Below are 19,898 nucleotides of genomic sequence, written 5' to 3'. Positions count from 1 at the left end.
CTCCGATATGGGGACCTCCGGAGATCATGGCTACCCGTCCATTAGGCCGGGGCGGTAGTCCGGGTATATGCTGGGCGTCACCTGCGGGAGCGGTGGAGGCAATACTCCTGCTGTACCCCCTGGTGTTCCCGAAGGCATACCCCCTGCCACCTGCCCTGGATTAAGGTGGGGCAACCTATTTTTGATCCACTCGTAGAGGTGGCCCAAACGGATCAAATTCTCAATCTCGTCTTTGAGATTTTTACACTCATTGGTGTTGTGACCAATGTCGTTGTGGTACTCGCACCTTTTACTCGGATCTCTCCGGGAGCTATCTTTGTACAATGGCTGTGGTCTCCGGTAGTGCGTATTCTGCCTTGTGGCAAAATATACACGTTCCTGAGAGTCCGTGAGCTCCGTGTACTGGGTGTATTGGGGTGTGTACCCCTTCTTTTGGCGCTTCTCTCCCGTTCGGGTGCTGCCTTTGGAAGACCTTTTGCTCCTCGACCCCTGGGTAGGGCCTGTTAAGCTAGCGGTCGGGGCAGCTTGTGAAGGAGTACGTCCATTCACCCCGGACGGGTTGCCGTAATGGGAAGATGCCGGGGGCAAAGCTTGGCCACAGTCGTATCCGGGAGTAGCAGAGAACTGTATGCCACTTACCGGAGGGGTCGCGGTCGGGACGGTGCAGGAGGCGATACTCCTGGCATGTATCCCGCTATCCCGGTGGGATAATAGCCTCCGTAAGCCACGATCTGGGCTTCTTCGAGGTTAATATATTTTTGGACTCGCTTCTGGAAGTCCTGAAGGCTAGCAGCGCCTTCTTGCTGTAATTCGTTCCAGAAGGGAGTCCCAGTGCGGATTCCTGCTTGGAGAAGCGCAAGCTGTTGTCCGTCGTCGACCTTCTTGGTCTTTGAGGCTTCCTCTCGGAACCTCTTGATGTAATTCTTCAAGGTCTCGGTGGGCAGTTGCTTGATGTTGGTCAAGGCACTAACCTCCAAGTTGACCTTCCCGCAGCCGACAAACCGTCTCCGGAAGTTGGTTTGGAGTTTGTTCCAACAACCCACCGATCCTGGTTCCAATTTCTTGAACCATTCCTCTGCCGATCCGCTCAGAGTGAGGGGGAAGCATAAGCATTTGGCGTCATTGCTGACCCGCATGACTGTCATGACCCGGTTGAACCGGGACAAGTGATCACTGGGATCGGAGTTCCCAGTATATGCTGCCATTTCTGGCATTTTGAAGTTTTTAGGGAGCTCCGCCTCCAGGATATGCTTGGCACAAGGTTCCCGATCCTCACTGTCCGAGTCGGAGTCATCTCCCTTCTGCCTCCGGGAGACTCGGGCAATATCTTTTCGAAGTATGGCGAGTTCTGCCATAATCCCTTCGTTTACAGTACCCGAGGAGACTACGGGCCTGTATCTTTTTTGGTCAAGGTGATCCGGAGGTCACCTTGATTCCCATTGATTTGATTTCTCAGATCAATGGGTGGACATCTCTGTCCTCTTCTTCCTCTACCCCCTGGTTCCTGGTGCACGAAAACGCTTTTTCAGTCCCCTCGATCCTGAGGGCCAAGACTCCCTCTTTGGGGCTTGCCCCTCTGCGGACCTTTCCCTTTAGGGAAATCCGAGCGGACCTTTCGCGGATCCTGCACCTTTTTCTTTCGACCAGGGGCAGAAGTAGGGTTTTTTGTTTGGTTTTCCTCAGCAGGGTGCCTTATAGGGCTAGGTTCCCTAGGCCTTTGCTGCTGGGAATTAGGCGAAGACGTCGCTGGCTCCCCGTCGAGCCCAGCGGCCATCGCCTTGGGATGCACGTGGATACCAGCTGCCTCCATGGCTTTCTGCATGGCTAGCATCACTTCCTGCATTTTTTGATTTTGCGCTTTCTGAGCTTCGATCTCAGCTTCATGATCGATAGCTTTTTGTCTAAGGAGCACCAACTCCGAGTAGCTTCCTCCGTCGTAGGCATACTCGTCGAGGTGTTCCTCGTAGTTTTCATCGGGAACTATTTCTTCTTCTTCTTCCTCGGACTCCTCTGCTGCCCTTGAGGCTACATCTTCCTCATTAGGGTCTTGAGCGTCTTCTAGAGGGCGAGGATGACGTGTAGCTCTTGTCTCCACCATTGTCGTGAAGTTAAATGCTTGTTATGAAGCAGCTTTCCTCAGCTCTCAATGAAAGCACCAAAATGTTGACCGAGGTTTTCGGCAACTATTAAAATATAATTATAATAAGGAGCTGTAAGAAAGTGAGATGAAGACTTTTTACGTGGTTGGGGCGTTAATGAGCCTTAGTCCACGAGTCACTGCTATTAATGGATGTATTTAATACAGATTCTACACTTGAGAGAATGTTTTTCTCTTAAATACAGAGAATGTTCTTGGTGAGTTTGTTCTCTTCTTGCTCTTTTTGCAACCAAGATTCTCGACCCCATTAAATGAGCTTTGAGGGGGTATTTATAGTGTTTTTGGTGGGGTAATCCCTAGAATTGTTCTTACACATGTGTCTGTAAGTATCCATAAAGTTGGGCATTTCCGATGAATATACCATGGGTGATGCATGGTCAAATCCCTAGGTGCTGTAGGGTTTTTATGGAGAATGTCCTTTTTGTCTTATGATTGACGTGACTCTTCGCAGAGTAGCCGTCGCTAGACTTAAATGATCATTACTGTAGCGCTGCTGTTCGGGGGTTGTGCCGTCAGACTTTATTGCGTGTTACAGTCCCAACACGCTTCCTCCCATGCAGCATTAAATGCGACTTGATTTCTCGGGAGAGACCTGACACATCCCGGAGAGCCCTCATGCTATACTAGCTTCCTGGAGTACCTTGTACTCCGGGTGTCTCCTCCGGGACCCATGCTAATAGCGCTTCCTGGTGGCATAAAAAGACTTAGCAAATCTTTCCAAGTTATCTGATCCACGTGTCCCCTCTCGACTGGTCCACGTATTTTGGGCGAATTTTGGAGCAACAAGTTACAATACCACTTGTTTTCGATCGTGAAACTATTTTAAAATTTTTTGAAAATTAAAAAAAAAAATTAGACTGAAAAGTTAATATTATATAATAGTTATTAAACTAAATTTTATGAATTACTGATAGTGAATTATACCAATAATAATATGACAACTCAAGTATCATACTTTTTAATATTTCTCTTTTTTAAACTATATTTGTTTTGTTTCGATGACCACTAATAATATTGTAGGGTAGTGTGATACCTCTTTACATGACAATTAAATTTGGAGGAGTTACCATTTTCTATTACAATTTCTTTCTCAATTTTTTTGTTTAAAAATACATGTTAGAATATTTTTTTTTTTGTATGACAATATTTACTACAAGAAATGTCATTTTTACTAGCACAATTTGCTACTACGCTGACAAAAAAGTCAAAGTTTTACCAGCGCACATTTGCAGTGGCTAAAATCTAACTTTTACCAGCGCATTTACGCACTGAGAAAAGTCATTTTTGCCAGGACTTTTCATTTTGTGTTGGCAAAAGTTCTAATACCAACGTTGATTTGCCAACCTCTTTTGCCAACACATCATAAGTAAATTCTATTTTACCAATGCAATACCAAACTTTTGTCAGCACAAAAATATGCTAGCAAAAGTAACATTTCTTGTAGTGATTTGTTATGGTTACAGTATTAACCCTATAAATTTTTAAAGTTTTTTTTTTTTTGAATAGTTTATAGTATCGAAAATAAAATTTTTGATATTTAAATTTACCACGCGTGTTCAGAAAACTCCAAACCTTATCAACACTAAAATATTTGAAAATTTTCAAATTTTATAAGAATGATGTTTTAGCTATAACAAATACTGCCATAAAAAATTTTTAAAAAAAAATATTTCAACATGCATTTTTAAACGCGCAAGTTGAGAAAGTGTTATGATATGATTATTAAGCACTCCCAACAATTGTTTTAACTACAAAAAATCTTACTTTTAGTCACAACAAAACTTGTGATTAAAAGTAAAAAATTGTAACTAATTATAAATCATTATTCCTATGTTGTGACTAAAAGGTCCGTGACTAAAAGTATTAGTCACAAAAATTACAATTTTTTGTGATTAAATATATTTTTAGTCACAATACTTGTTGTGACTAAAACTAAATTAGTAACAATTTGTACTACATACTATGTTTTAGTCACAAGTAATATTTTGTTGTGACTATTTAAATTTTAAAAAATCAACCCCATTCAAATGCTTTCATTAGGTGATGTAATAAAATGAAGATTAGGGGCTCGTTTGGTACAGCGTATAAAGGTCATATTGTATTAAATAATAATTAACACTATGTTTGGATAAAAAAATGTATTGTATTAATTATTACGACTAAAATTTTTAATACAATGTATGTTGTATTATTTAATACATAACAAATGGTTTGTATTATAATATTTACAAATGATTTGGGGTTAACACTAATCTCCGACTCGAACTCGGACTTGGGACCCGGACCCAGACCCGAACCTAAACCTAGCCGAAACCTGGACTCGTATCCAAACCCAGACCCAGACCCGAACCCGGGATCTGGACCTAGGACCCGGACCCAAACCCGAACCTGGACCTGGACCCAGACTCGGACCGGGACCCAAACCCAGACTCGGACCCAAACTCAAGACCCAGACCCGGACCCAGACCCCAGACCTAGACTCTGGACTCGGACCCAAATCCAAACCCAGACCTAGACCCTAGACTCGGACCCAAACTCAAACCCAGACCCGGACCTGAACCCGGACCTAGGACCGAGATTGGGACCTGGGACCCAAACCCGAACCCAAACTCGGACCCCAACCCGAACCCGGACCCCAACCCGAACCCGGACCCCGACCTCGACCTGGGACTCCGACCCAAACCCAGAACCCATACCCAAACCCAGGACCCGACCTGAACCCAGACCTGACCCAAGACCCGGGACTCCGACCTGAATCTGAACCCGTAGTTGATGTTGGGGTTAAGTGTATTGAAAATATATTATAACTTTACACGATCAATTAATACAAGTCAATACCAAACATTGTATTGTACATTGTATTGTATTAAATAATCCTACTATAATACAATACAATACAATCAAATACAGTATAATACAATACGATACAATACGGCGTACCAAACGAGCCCTAAATGTAGAGAATACTATTGTTTCTTCAAATGTTGTTTAATTAGTTTCATTTATTTTTTCATTTTTTATGAATTAGAAATTAATAAAAATATATTATTTAAATAATAGAGATAAAAAAAATTAAAAATATATATGGTATAATATAAAAATTAACTATAAAATAAATAAAATGCAGTTTTCGTGATATATTTTCAGAATGCTCTAATTAGTACTCTTCTTAAATTTCATATTTTTTTTTAAATACTCCTGAGATTCAATCTAATTAATCAATCAAGTAATGGGTTATTAAATTATATATCATGAAAAGGAATTATTCATTATAATGAATTATAATATATATTATTGCTATATATTTGTAGGACTGCCTTCAATATTTTAGCTAGAGGACCACTACAAGAAAAAAAAGTGTAGTTTATAAATAATATTTTTAAATAGTATCATATGGTTATATATTTTATAAAATACGAATTATTTTATTAATTGTTATTGATTGCAATACAATAAAAAAAAGACAAAAAAAATAAAATAAAATGTTTGAAAAATATAATAAATATTAAATAATAGTAATGATTTTTTATTTTTTTGCTTAAAAAAGTAATAAAATTGAAAATGAGTTTTGAGAATTGGTATGGAAGTGACCAATAACAAGTTGTTAGCCCCTTGAAAAATTAGGTTCATTAAAAAAAATTAAGGGATTATTTCACAAAAACATAAAAACAACAAAAAAATTTCAAAAATACGGTTTCACGGAATTTTAAATATTTTTTACGATTTTTTTGATTTTATTTACAGAAAATACGGTTTTTTATGTTATACTCTTGTTCATTTGTTGTTAATTTTTTGTTATCTGCATGTTATTTTTTGTTGTTATTTTGATGTTATTTTCATGTTACTTGTATGTATTTTTCTTGTTGATTTTGTGTTATTTTCGTGTTATTTTTGAAAAACCGTAAAAATGTAAAAAAAAAATAGTCTTTGATCGTAAAAATGTAAATACAAAAAATAGTGTCTTATGTAATTAAAGAGCATTAAAGAAAAAAAAATATATTGGAGCCTTTATTTTAATTAGGGCCCTGTGGCCCAACTTGCACACGGCCCTGTATATTTGATGTTGTGATCAATTTTGTTTTTGTGTTTATTAATAATTTTAAATGGCTTATCTATCAAATAATTGTATAAATCCCTCATTAGTCACACCTAAAATCCAATCAAAACCATATATAATACATGGAGTCATTCTTTAATTGTTTATTTTTCTAGCATGATGAGTCAATTAATTTAATAACATTTAAACACACTACACCATAGCACGGTTCCCCATTAAATTAAATTTTCAAAAAACTATATAATAATACTTAATTTTTTTAATGCAAGTTGCTTAATATTTTAAGCAAGTTTATTGAGTTACATGATATTATTATGATATTATTAGATGAACAAAATCTCTGGTTCTAATCAAACTAGAGTTTTAAAACTCAAAAGCTTATAAAAGAGATCGATCGGTGTGTATGATGATTAGGGTTTTTATTAAGTTAATAACTCTTGTTATTATTCAAATCAACCATGGAAATGAAGCTTCAAATCTTAAAGATGAAAATTTTGAATGTCTTCTTTCTCGAGATGAGCTCTATAGAACTGGCTATCATTTTCAACCCCCCAAAAATTGGATGAACGGTTTGTTTTCTTCTCACTATTCTAGAATTTTTTTTTCTAAATTTCAATGTCATTTTTGAAAAAAAAAGATGAAACTTTTATTTTCTCATTCTCTAATATTTGATATAATCTTTGTTCTTTTTTATTCTTCTTTAATTCATTTTTCACGTGGTTGAAAAAAATGGACGGATGGATGATGATTATCCATACATATATCTTCAGATCCTAATGGTATGTTTTTTTATCTTTATATATTTTTGTAATTTATTCTTTAAAAATAATTGGTAAAATGGTCTCTAAAAAATTATTTTTTTAGAACTAATTAGGGATTTTAGGATAACAAAGTTAGAGTAAAAAGTTAAATTAATGTTATGTTTAGGGAAAAGGAAATAATTGTTACCAAAATATATTGGTCAACTTTCTCTCCATTCAAAAAAAACAAAAAAAAAAACTTTCTCTCCAAACAAACAAAAAATTGATATGAAATTTTAAGTGTAGTTCAAAATTTAAATGAAATGATTAATTTCCTCAATACAAAGGCACGTGCGCTTCACGTGTTTCAGAGCAAATCATAAAAAAGTGGATAATATATAGTTATATTTATACAATATTAGTAGTTGAGTTATTTTTTCATTTTATTTTTTGAGTTATTGATAATGCACCATAAAATATTTATTTTCTATGAAATATACTAAGGAAGTTCTCTCTTTAATTTTTAATGTGTTATGTTTCACATGTAATTATATTAAAAATAATATAAATTATCATTAACACACACAAAAAAAAAAAAAGAATAATATAAATTATGAAATAAGATTTTTTTAAGCAAAAGGACTACTGTGTTTTTTGTTATTTATTTGTCAATTCAGCCTTAAATTTTTTATTTTGCATAATGTTCACTCTTGAGTTTTTGTATTTAATAAATAATACTGCAATAATTAGGCCTTTCTAATTAGTTTTTTTTCTTTTTCAAAAAAAAATAATTTTAAATTTTTTATGAATAGCTTTGATATATATATTTTTCATGTCTGTATAAAACAATTCATTCAAAAGCCCAAAAACTATAGGAAAGTGAATCCATAATTTTCTTATGTGCATGCTATGATATAAGTTCCTCACAACAATTATAGGCATATGAAAACTTAAGATTAATTAATTATTAGAGAACGGCTAATTACAACCAACAATTATTATAACTACTTAGTCAATCTTTATATTTAAAATTACAGGATATTTTTTTTCAAATTTTTTTTCATAGCAGTATATTATAATTACAATATTATTATTGTAAATTTTTAAAAAATTTCGAATAGTTTACAGCATCGAAAACAGAGTTCTTGATATTTCAGCTTACCAAGCGTGCTGTTTAAAAAACTTCAATGATCTATTTTCAGCATTGTAAACCATTCAAAAAATTTTAAAAATTTATAAAAATGATATTGTAACTATAAATTAAAACATCGCCTTGAAAAAAAATATGACATATATTTCACGGAGATTATAATAGGAGGTTAATGGTAGCACTCATCTAATTACTAAAACAAAATTCATATATTAATTAACCATTTCAATTTATGTAAAACAGGACCAATGTACTACAATGGAATATATCATTTATTCTATCAATACAATCCCTATGGTCCTTTATGGGGTAACATAACATGGGCACATTCAGTTTCATACAATCTTATCGATTGGATTCACCTCGACATAGCCTTATCCCCAACTGATCCTAATCTCGATATCATCGGTTGTTGGTCTGGCTCAACAACCTTGCTCCCGGGCAACAAGCCAGCTATTTTATACACCGGCGGTGATTCCAAAAATCGCCAAGTCCAAAACCTAGCCTTACCCAAAAACCTCTCAGACCCTTTTCTCATAGAATGGATAAAATCTCCACTCAACCCTTTACTGACTCCGATCGATGATATTGACCCGAGTTCTTTTAGGGACCCTACAACTGCTTGGCGGGGCCCTGACAACATATGGAGGGTCACAATTGGAGCTCGAATCAATGGATTTGGGGTTGCATTACTTTACAAGAGTAGTGACTTTTTGAAGTGGACAAGGTTTGAGACTCCACTTTACTTGTCTAAGAAAAATAGTGTAATGTGGGAGTGTCTTGATTTTTTCCCTATTGGAATTAAGGGCTCAGATGGTGACAATCATTACTTGAATCAAGATCAATTTAAGAAGAAATATGTTTTAAAAGCAAGCTTCCAATTTATTAGTAGAGAGTACTATATACTTGGTGAGTATTCTCCTAAAACTGAGGAGTTTAAGGTTGAGAGTGAATTTATGGATCAAAATTGTGATTTGAGATTAGATTATGGAAAGTTTTATGCTTCGAAATCGTTTTATGATTCACAAAAAATGAGAAGAGTTTTATGGGGTTGGGTCAACGAGTCATATAGCGAAACTGATGCCTCAAAATGGTTCGGGCTTCAGGTATTAATTGATTTCAACCATACAATAATTTTTAATTATTAGTTCTATTATATATATAAATAAAACGAATATTATTTATTTTATATTTTAGTCTTTTCCTAGAAGTATTCTTCTTAGTAAGAGTGGGAGACAGCTAGTACAATGGCCAATAGAAGAAATTGAAAAATTACGAAGTGATGATGAGAAAGTTAGTCTTCAAAACAAAGAGCTTCGCAGTGATTCACTCTTTGAAATTTCTGGTGTCACTGCTTCACAGGTAATTTATCGAACAAAAATTTTCCTTTCTAAATTATATATATTTTTTTTCTTTATTTTAGACCTAAACTAGTTAGAGGCCAAAAAAATAAATGAACAAAAAAAACCAAAATTTGAATTTAAATTTCATTATAAGAGTCATGATCACAATACATTAATATTTTAGAGCATATGTTTTAATGATAAATTTCATTTGATATATTTTTTTTTTTAAAAAAAAATTGTATTTATTATATAAGGCGGATGTGGAAGTTTCATTTGAAGTAACTGAGTTAGAAGAGACCGAGTTAATGGACCCGAGTTGGGTTGATCCCCAACTACTTTGTGATGAGAAAAATGCAAGTGTAAGAGGAAAAATTGGAGCTTTTGGTTTGTTGGTTTTGGCTTCGAATGACTTATCTGAACAAACTGCAATTTTCTTTCGCATATTCAAAACCAATAACAATAAGAGTGAGAAGAAGAAGTATGTTGTTCTAATGTGTAGTGATCAAAGCAAGTCTTCGTTGAGGAATGATCTTGACAAAACTACATATGGAGCCTTCCAAGATATCGATCCTCTTCATGAGAAAATAACACTAAGAACTTTGGTATGTATCATGTTTATGTTTATGATTTATACTATCTATATTAATTTTATATAAAAAGAGTAGTTATATGATTTGGATTTTCAATCTTTTGTTCAGATTGATCATTCAATTGTAGAGAGTTTTGGTGGTGAAGGAATGAGTTGCATTACAACTAGGGTTTATCCAATATTGGCAATTAACAAAGGAGCCCATTTATATGTATTCAACAATGGAACAAATAGTGTTAAACTCTCAAAGCTTAATGCTTGGAGTTTGAGAAATGCTCGATTTTTTTTCATGGAAAGGAGAAGGACATTAGTAAGACCTCTTTTTTCATCACTTTATTTGAGGATATATATAGTTTGTTGTTCTATTTTTCTAAGACATTTCGTTATATTCGCATATTCATCGTACGATTAGTATAATTGTGCGTGAATTATAACTTTCTACACTCACGGCGAACTAGCTAGTTTTGGATGGATGATTTTTTATTTTATCTTTCTTTGATATATTATACATTCACTAAGAGAAATAACTATTTTTAGTGACAAATTTTTAGTCATAATATAATTTTTTTGTAACTAAATGTGACTTTTAGTCACAACAAAAAGTTACTTATGATTAAAATATAATATTTAAATACATGTTGTCACTAATTTACTTTTAGTCACAATAAGTATTGTGACTAAAAATACATTATTTAGTCACAACAAATTGTAATTAAAAATATTCATTTTAACAGCCTTTACTAAAAATATTAAAAATATTATATGTGTGTATATTATAATATCAAATGTAAATTTCTCTATGTATGATATTGTGACAGCAGTGTCATGTGACTTACAAGAAAAAAGACAAGGAGCTGTATAATTTTACATTGCTTGGAGAAGGTTAAATGTGATAATTCTTAAACTAGGTAAGTATAAGACTACACAGGGTAAGGGGACTTAAATGAATTGATTAATAGTACATATATTAACAAAATCCATCTTCTGATGCCATGGAATTGAAGCTAATTATTCAAATCCTAATAATGGTGAACAACCTTATAGAACTGGCTATCATTTTCAATCTCAAAAAAATTGGATGAATGGTTCTCTTCTCTCTCTCTTCTCTTATTTTCATTATTTGAATCATTTTTCTGTTTTTTTGGCTTCAATTTCATGTCCTTTGAAATTTGAAACATGATTGACTGGCTTCAATATATATCAGATCCTAATGGTATGTTTTTTACTAATAACTCAATTCTTCATCTATGTTTGTTTTCTCTTCAAGTGAAATTCTTACACACTTTAGTTGATTAAGTTGAAACATTTAATGACTGAAAATACACAATAATCCATCTGAAATTATATAGAAAAGTTTTGGTTCTTTGAGAATTTCATTTGTACTATCAAAAAAGGTTTAGATTTTCATGTGAATTTGAACTAGAAACATTTAATGACTGAAAAAATAGAAACCATCTGAATTTTTTCTAAAAAAGTTAAGTTTTTTCATGCTAAAGTTGACAAAGATCGATCCCCATCTGAAATTTCCCTAAGAAAGTTAAGCTCTTTAGGCTAAAGTTGAGATCTTTGAAAGAAGAAAACTAAATGACCTAAAAAAACAAAACCCATCTAAAATTTTCTAAGAAAGTTAAGTTCTGCTAAAGTTGAGAAATTTTATCAAATATATAAATTTGAAAAGATGAACCCCATCTGAAATTTTATTACGAAAGTTAAGCTCTTAATATGTACTAATTAAAGTTGATATATTTGAAAGAAGAAAGCTGTATGACTTAAAATAAACAAAACCCAACTAAAAATTTTCCAAGACATGCATTATATTTTTTCATTTGACAACTTATTTCATCAAATATAAATTTTGAAAGATGAATTCATCGAAAAATTCTTCTCAAAAAGTTAAGGATTATTTGGCTTCATAACTTAATAGGGATCTTCGGCAAAAAAAAACTTTAGAAACAGCTTTTAAAAAAATGAGTTTTTAAAAATTAAAAAATAGAAATTATCAAAATGATATTTTTTGTTTTCAAAAATAATTTTTATTTGTCTAACACATTATATTTTATAGTTTTGTTCACATACCCGGACCTGGACTCGGAGCCAGACCCCGAACGCCAAGTACGCGCTTAGACCCCGACCCGACCCTGACTCTGGCCGACCTGGACCTGGACCCGGACCCTATAGGTACGGACCCGGACCCTAGGTACGGACCCAGACCCCGACCTCGACCGATCTGGGCTCAGAGCCGGACTTCGGACCCCGACCCCAAACCCAAACACGAACCAAGATCCTAACCTCAAACTCTGGACCCCTACCCGACCTGGACCCGAACTCTGAACTCCTACTTGACTCGAACCTAAACCCAGGTCATAACCCAAACTTGGACACGGACTCGAATCCAGACCCCAATGTGGGTTAATCCCCAACTACTTGGTGATGAGAAAAATGCAAGTGTGATCTAATGACTTATGAACAAACTGCAATCTTCTTTCGAATATTCAAAACCAATAATAGTGAGAAGAAGTATGTTGTTCTAATGTGTAGTGACCAAAGCATGTATTTATTTTTTATTTTACTTTTGTTATATTTTGTTATTTTTATTTTTATTGGGAATTTGATTTTGAAATTAACTTATTATAAAATAAATTTGCATGTGCATGTCTTCCTCGCGTCCGGGGTTTAGGAGTGGGTTTGGATTCGGGGTCTAGGTTAGGTCCCAGGTTTGAGTCTAGGTTTGGGTCTGAGTTCGGGGTCTGAGTACGGATTTGGGTCCGAGATTTGAGTCGAGTCGCGAGGTTCGAGTCCCGAGTCCCGAGTCTGGGTCCAGCTCTAGGTTCAGGTCTGAATCGTGAAGTTAGGTCCAGGACTAGAGTCTGGGTACGATTCTAGGTCCCAAGATTCAATTAGGATCAGAGTCCAAAATATTAATTAAGAATTAAAAAAAAAATTGAAAGTGACATTTTTTTTGTTTTCAAAATTTTAATTCTCAATTAAAAATTAAAAAATAAAAATAATTTTATAGAACATGTTTTTAGAAAATATTTTTACTTTATTTCTAATTAATAAAACAAAAAATTACTTATAAAAAATGTTACGAAACACGCTCTTAATTTATTTTAAGTGACTATACAAAGAGATCGATCATATTGCTATTTTTTTCAATTAAGAGTTATAATTTGACTATCATTAATTTATAATAAGTTTGAAAACTTGTTTTATTTATTTATTTATTTTTTTTTGGTGTAGATTGATTTGGTGGAGAAGGGAGAAGTGTTATTACAGCTAGGGTTTATCCAAAATTGGCAATTAACAAGAAGATCATTTATATGCATATTCAACAATGAAACAAATAGTGTTAAGATTTCAAATATTAATGCTTGGACTATATGAACAATGCTCAAATTGTACTGTCCATATGAAGAAAAAATAAGAAAACCAAAAATAATTAATTGGTTATTAATATTTATAAATAATATACATATATACGTACGTAGAAGAAAATGTTTCATGCATGCATATATTAATAATCGATGTGTTCTATGTTATATCTTAAATATCAATGATATGTTTGTTTGTACTTTCTTTATATTTGAAAACGACAATACATATTTACATTATGTGATATGGTGACATCATACGACAAAAATTACTATGACTTTGAAGAAACGACATGTCGTTTTATCATTTAAATAAATTTTATGTTTGCATATCTTCCTACATAAAAGTAGAACTTTTACTCCTTTTAATAAAAACACAATAATACTAAAATAAAGGATTTTATCGTATTAGTAAAGTTCATAATAAGCAATTAATAAATATTATTAAATTACTTAATTAAAAAATTATGATGCTAAATATATACACAACTAACAAATTCATTAGGAAAATTTTAAAACACGTTTAACTGTGAAGTTCTTTCATAATATGCTACCGGAAAATAAAATGCAACTTGTTGATATAAATAGTATCAATCAATTCATTTAAACTCTCTTTAACTATGTATTCTCATACTTACACAGTCTCATAATCATTATATTTGACCATCATAACAACGATTTGATGGTGAGCCATCGAAAAACAAACAATGAAACAAAATAAAATAAGACCATGTCACAGAGATAAGACTAATTGATCGCAGTAGTAAAAATTAAAACGCAATAGCTAATACAATCCCAAATAAGCTGCACCTATGCTCAGATTAAACTAATGAACCTGTAGCTATAAATTTAATAATAAAATCTCTAATATTTTAAATTAGCTAGTTCACAACTCTATAATTTTAACACTTTCATCGATAAAATATTTCCCCTATAGGATCTTAGTCCTTAAATTTGTTGCTCATATTCTATCTAATAAATCATTATCAAAAAGAGCCAGTGCTTAAAAAATCCTAAAAAAGTCCTAAAAAATAAATCCTAAAAATACTCTTTTTTTTTAAAAAAATTATCCCAACTATTTTATTTTTAAAATATTTTTAAACTATGATAAAATATTGAATGAAAAAATCAACAACAAATTAGCTTTTAATTTATTACTAATGACTCCAAATAATACTAATAAAAATTTTATAAATAATACTATTAAACTTAACCAAAAAATAATAATTAATATTTCAAAATTATTAGGAATTAAATAATAAAAACTCAATTTTAATTAATTATATTATATCATTATTTCATTACCAAGCGTAGCGTGAAGTGAAAGTAATCCACTGTGCATTTCGGAAGAGAAAGAAAGCCATAGCGAAAAAGATTACAAAGAAAGAAGAGAAACCCTTCAAATTTCCTAACTTAAATCCCAAAAAACGACACCAATCAACAACCCTTCTCCAAAGATTTCATCTTTCCAAACAAATTTCTTCAAATTTCATTCTGTTCTGTACAAATGCGTGTTCCCCAATTTCTCATAATTTTTACACCAATTTCAGAATTTTAACATAAAGGTTACATTTTTGAGGAGTTTCGGGAGTTGGGTTTTCTCCGATTTGCCAAGAAATTTCATATAAGAGTTATTTTTCTGTTTTTCTGGTTTTTTTTTTTTTTAGGGTTTGGGAAAATGAAGGAGGAGAAAGATGAAGGTAAGGCAAGTTCATCATCATCGAGTTCATACAATTGGTTGGCTAATTTTCATAGAGATTTATTGGCTGGTGCTGTTATGGGTGGAATTGTTCACACAATTGTTGCACCAATTGAAAGAGCAAAGCTTTTGTTACAAACCCAAGAGAGTAATTTGGCTATTGTTGGAAGTGGAAGAAGGAGATTCAAGGGAATGTTTGATTGTATAGCTCGTACGGTTAAGGAAGAAGGGATTATTTCATTGTGGAGAGGCAATGGAAGTAGTGTTATTAGATATTACCCTTCTGTTGCTCTCAATTTCTCTCTTAAGGTACATGTCAAAATCTTTTTCTTTTCTATTTAGGGCCAAATAAGTTAGTTCTTGTGATTCAAAACTTAATAGTTCTTATGGTTGATATTGAATACTTATTGGGTTTTGTTAATTAGATAAATATTGTGTGTTTTGTCCCACATTGCTCGTATAATATGTGAGTGATTTGTTAGTTTTATTTTATAATTAGCCTTTATTAAATCTATCAGAAAGAAAATTCGTTCTGTGTATTGAATGTTACTGAAGAAATTGTTACTTAATCTGTCAAATTAGTGGATAGTTATCGGAAAAGTTGTATTTTAGTAGTCAAGTAGCTCAAGATTTTATGTGTAAGAAACCTTAATATGCTTATCTATTCAGCTCTTTACTTTTACTAATATTAAATGACATAAACTAATGGTCCCCTGTTTCTGATTATTTAAGATAATGCAATCTAGCAATTTGTAATATGTTTAAAATTCAGTTTAGCTGATGTTTATCGATGTAACGATTCATTATGATTCAATTTCTTATCTGGGGTTTGCATTTTTGTATGTTGAGAGTACCCAAAAGCCGAAAAAAGCTCACAATTCAAAGGCTAGTTTCGGGTTTTTTTTTTCACTTGCCAATCCTTAACCTTTTTTATAAGGGAACTAACTAGTGGCTAGGGATTCTTGAGAAACCTGGGTTTCTTTTCTTTATTATGATTGTGATAGATTTTTATATACATATATGTATTAAATAAAGAAAGTGAATTGAATTTTTCATTATTGGACAAACTTTGAAGACAAGAATGGATTTATTTTTAAATTCAAACAAGTGGTTAGATTAAAGTTTTTACTTTTTTGGCTTGAAAAACAGGTTGTCCCATAGTATTTGAGCAACAATAATCATGTCCGTACTAGTTGATGCAATCATATATTACTAGTGGATTGTTGCTTTTATGTAATGATGTTTTGTATGAGACAATAAAGTATTGAGAAGAATCTTTAATGATTTGTTTTCTATTTCCGTCACAGGATTTGTATCGAAACATGTTAAGAAGCGGAAACTCAACGTCCGGTCATTTTGCTTCGGGTGCATCAGCCAATTTCATTGCTGGAGCTGCAGCCGGTTGCACCACGTTAGTCCTTATATACCCTCTTGACATCGCTCACACTCGCCTTGCTGCAGATATTGGGAGGAACGATGTTCGCCAATTTCGTGGCATATGTCATTTTCTCACAACCGTTGGTAGGAAAGATGGTGTTCGGGGGATCTACCGTGGCCTTCCCGCCTCCCTACATGGAATGATCATCCACCGAGGTATCTACTTTGGGGGATTTGACACAATGAAGGAGATGATGTCCAACGAATCCAAACCCGAGGTGTCACTCCTCAAGCGATGGATAGCTGCTCAGGCGGTGACAACGACAGCAGGGATGTTGTCATATCCGTTGGATACCGTTCGTAGGCGAATGATGATGCAGTCGGGGCTCGAAACACCCATGTATCGCAACACGTGGGATTGCTGGAGGAAGATTTATAAGACAGAGGGAGTGGTGTCGTTTTATCGAGGCGCGGTTTCTAACATTTTTAGGAGTACAGGTGCTGCTGCCATCTTGGTTTTGTATGATGAGGTGAAAAAGTTCATGAACTGGGGTAGATTGTAGCAGAGGAAATCCAGTTTTTTTTTTTCTTTTAATTGCCTACCATTTTTGTTGACTTTTTGGTTTGACCATACATGCTAATGTAAGAAAATGAAAGGAAAGAAAAAAAAATTACACTACAGAAAAAATATATATTATATATAAATATAGAAATACTTTGCATATGAATATTATTATTAATGAGTAATAAATAAATTTAATTATAAATATTAATTTTAAATATATTAAATCATTAAATTTTAGTTTGATAACGAATAATAAAAATAAAATTTAAATTTCTATATTTAATTTAATTATTTAATTAAAAAATATATTTATATGAAAAATATTTAAGTAAAATTTAATTTCTTTTATCATTATTTTGTCGAATTTTTTTTTTAACTGATAGAACAATTTCAACTTATATAATGTAAAAATAATTAAATAGAAAAATTAATCATAAAATTCAATTTTTTTTAATATTATTTATTTATGGGTAATACCTATTAAGAATACACTTTATTAATTTTACAATGCACTTTTCAACGGGTATTACCTATTATGTTTAGGTGTTTCTCCAATACACTTTTTTTAGAATGCACTGATAAATCTTTATTTATTTTGGCATTTAAGAAAAAAATTTAGTCGTATTTTCTTTTATAATTTTATATGTTATAGAAAAATTTTAAATTTTAAAAAAATTCAAGAATAATTTATAACATAAAATATTATTTAAATAGTATATTTTATATATGTATAAAATAAAAAAGATACGATAGCAACAAATTATTTCAAACATATCGGTGCATATACAAAATTAGTCTAAATTAGATGTGTTATATCATTTGGTGTTGTATTTTGGTGAATATTTTAATTATAGATATCATTACTCGTATAATTTAGCTTTGAAGTATTTGGATAATGTTAAAAGGTTTTATATATATTGAATTGTAAATTTTATTTAATTAGACTAACTTAAACTTAATAATTTCAATAATATTAAAAAAAAGATTAGACTCTGAAAATATACAACGAATATATAAACGCGACACTCTAACCATTTAAAGTGTTTGTACTTATTGGTTAAGATTGATTGTTTAAGAGAGATTCTACATGATTAATAATAATGGAATGTAAAGAGAACATTCCAATAGTGAAAACTTTTTGAACAGTCAAATATATATAAATGTATTTATACATATTTAAATATGATTATAATATGATATAATAATCCAAGTAAGAAGCATATATAATGGAGAAGAAAAAGGAAAAAAAAGGTCCCCTATGCTATGATTTTTGTCCAATGAAATGAGTTAGGGGTGAGTGTTCCACAGTCAAGAGATAATGAACGACCCCCATCACTCAAGAAGAGTCACCACTCAACTTATAATTAAAACCTATAATAATATAATTTATTTATTTATTTATTACAAGAATAGTAATTTGACATTAAGTAATGGTAATTTGATATTATTTTAAGAGTAATAATAACATAAATGTGTACTAAATTGTTACATAATGTTATATTTTTCTAATGTATACTATGTATCGCTTTAAATAAAAAGTAGCAGACCTAACTCATAATATGAGATAGTGTTATACTGATAAAAATTTTATTAGTGTAGATGAGTTTAGTGGGTATTCGCCTCTATTGGGATGAGTATTTTTTTACTTAATAGCATGTTTATTAATAAGCAATGAGAATCGATAGTAAGGGAGTCATTCTCTTATATTTGTATAATGTGTGAAAACTACCACATATAAGATGTATGAGTTACTTCTCTCATTGCTAATTGGTTTTGAATTAGTATCCTATACACCTTACCATGCACCTACCTAATCTTACTTTCTAAACTAGACACTTCTAAATTCTAACATGGTATCAGAGCCAAACTAAACTCTAACGAGTATCCAATCTAAATCCAAAAATTAATCTAAAAGGATGAGCCAAAAAAATTATTTGTGATTCGGGGTGAGTGAGCCAAAAAGATTAATTTATTAAAATTAGGAAACTAAGAACTTGATTAAATATGGAAGAGGAAAAAAAAAGGAGTACTTCTCCCACCAATTTTCTAAGGAATGTCATTAAAGGTAATGGCTTTTACTTTTTAAATATTAAATTTATAATGATAATTTTGTCTTTTAAAATATGTCTTACAAAATAAATACCATATACTAAAAATTTAATTCAAAATAATTTTTTAATCAATTTAAACATTTTGATTACGTTTCATGATAAAGCAAACAAGATAAATCATTATCATTCTATTTCCAAACAATTTTAGTAAACAGCATATTAAAAATATTGATTTGGATTATTCTTCATTTAGTTACATTTTTTTATTATTTTATTCTGATTCTGAATATTGTGCAGTAAACGTGCTATGGAGATGGGAATAATTTTTTTTATTAGTATTATGGTTTTAATAAATGAATCCTCGTAGAAATTATCTGCCTTAACGTGGATTCTCTACCTACCTCCAATGAAAAATATGTAAGGGTGGTGCCGAATTGGGAATGGAAATGAATAGAGCACCTCTCATTTGTTGTGTTTGTCATCCAAATTCTTATTAACTTAGTTTGAGAAACTCGTAATTTCGTAGTAAAATAAAATATTAAGAAAAATTAAAACTTTTTATAGAATTTTACATTTTTAATATTACCCAAAACATTTTGTGTATTTCATAAATTTTTATATAAAAAAAGTATTAATTAAGTATTTTACTTTTATTTAAACATTTTTTATTACATTTATCAATACAATAATTTTTTCTAATCAACATAATTATTAAAATTTTACCATTATTTTGTGGCACATATAATTATTCGATTGCTTATAAAATTGGGGAATTACTTTATATACTATTTTAAT

General features: G+C 31.8%; 2 protein-coding genes across 4 annotated transcripts; both read left to right on the top strand.

The window, feature by feature from the left end:
* The first annotated feature begins 6,533 nt into the window (after positions 1–6,533).
* LOC115707334 (beta-fructofuranosidase, insoluble isoenzyme CWINV1) lies at positions 6,534–11,475 on the top strand. 3 transcript variants are annotated; one of them, XM_061106595.1, is made up of 5 exons: positions 6,534–6,788; positions 8,349–9,211; positions 9,303–9,467; positions 9,706–10,053; positions 10,150–11,475. In XM_061106595.1, the coding sequence occupies exons 2-5, from the start codon at positions 8,354–8,356 to the stop codon at positions 10,450–10,452; spliced, it is 1,674 nt and encodes a 557-aa protein (XP_060962578.1). In that variant the 5' UTR covers positions 6,534–6,788; positions 8,349–8,353; the 3' UTR covers positions 10,453–11,475. The 3 variants fall into 3 exon arrangements, with proteins under 3 accessions (XP_060962578.1, XP_060962580.1, XP_060962581.1); XM_061106597.1 differs by having other exon boundaries at positions 6,534–6,994; XM_061106598.1 differs by lacking the exon at positions 6,534–6,788 and having other exon boundaries at positions 8,057–9,211.
* A 3,234-nt stretch (positions 11,476–14,709) lies between these two features.
* LOC115706944 (probable ADP,ATP carrier protein At5g56450) lies at positions 14,710–17,075 on the top strand. Its single transcript, XM_030634729.2, has 3 exons — positions 14,710–14,976; positions 15,079–15,419; positions 16,418–17,075. The coding sequence occupies exons 2-3, from the start codon at positions 15,090–15,092 to the stop codon at positions 17,048–17,050; spliced, it is 963 nt and encodes a 320-aa protein (XP_030490589.1). The 5' UTR covers positions 14,710–14,976; positions 15,079–15,089; the 3' UTR covers positions 17,051–17,075.
* Positions 17,076–19,898: the final 2,823 nt, after the last annotated feature.

The sequence above is a fragment of the Cannabis sativa genome, chromosome X (genome assembly GCF_029168945.1).
Source record: "Cannabis sativa cultivar Pink pepper isolate KNU-18-1 chromosome X, ASM2916894v1, whole genome shotgun sequence".
Classification (NCBI taxonomy): Eukaryota; Viridiplantae; Streptophyta; class Magnoliopsida; order Rosales; family Cannabaceae; genus Cannabis; species Cannabis sativa.
This window is presented reverse-complemented; position numbering and strand designations above follow the sequence as displayed.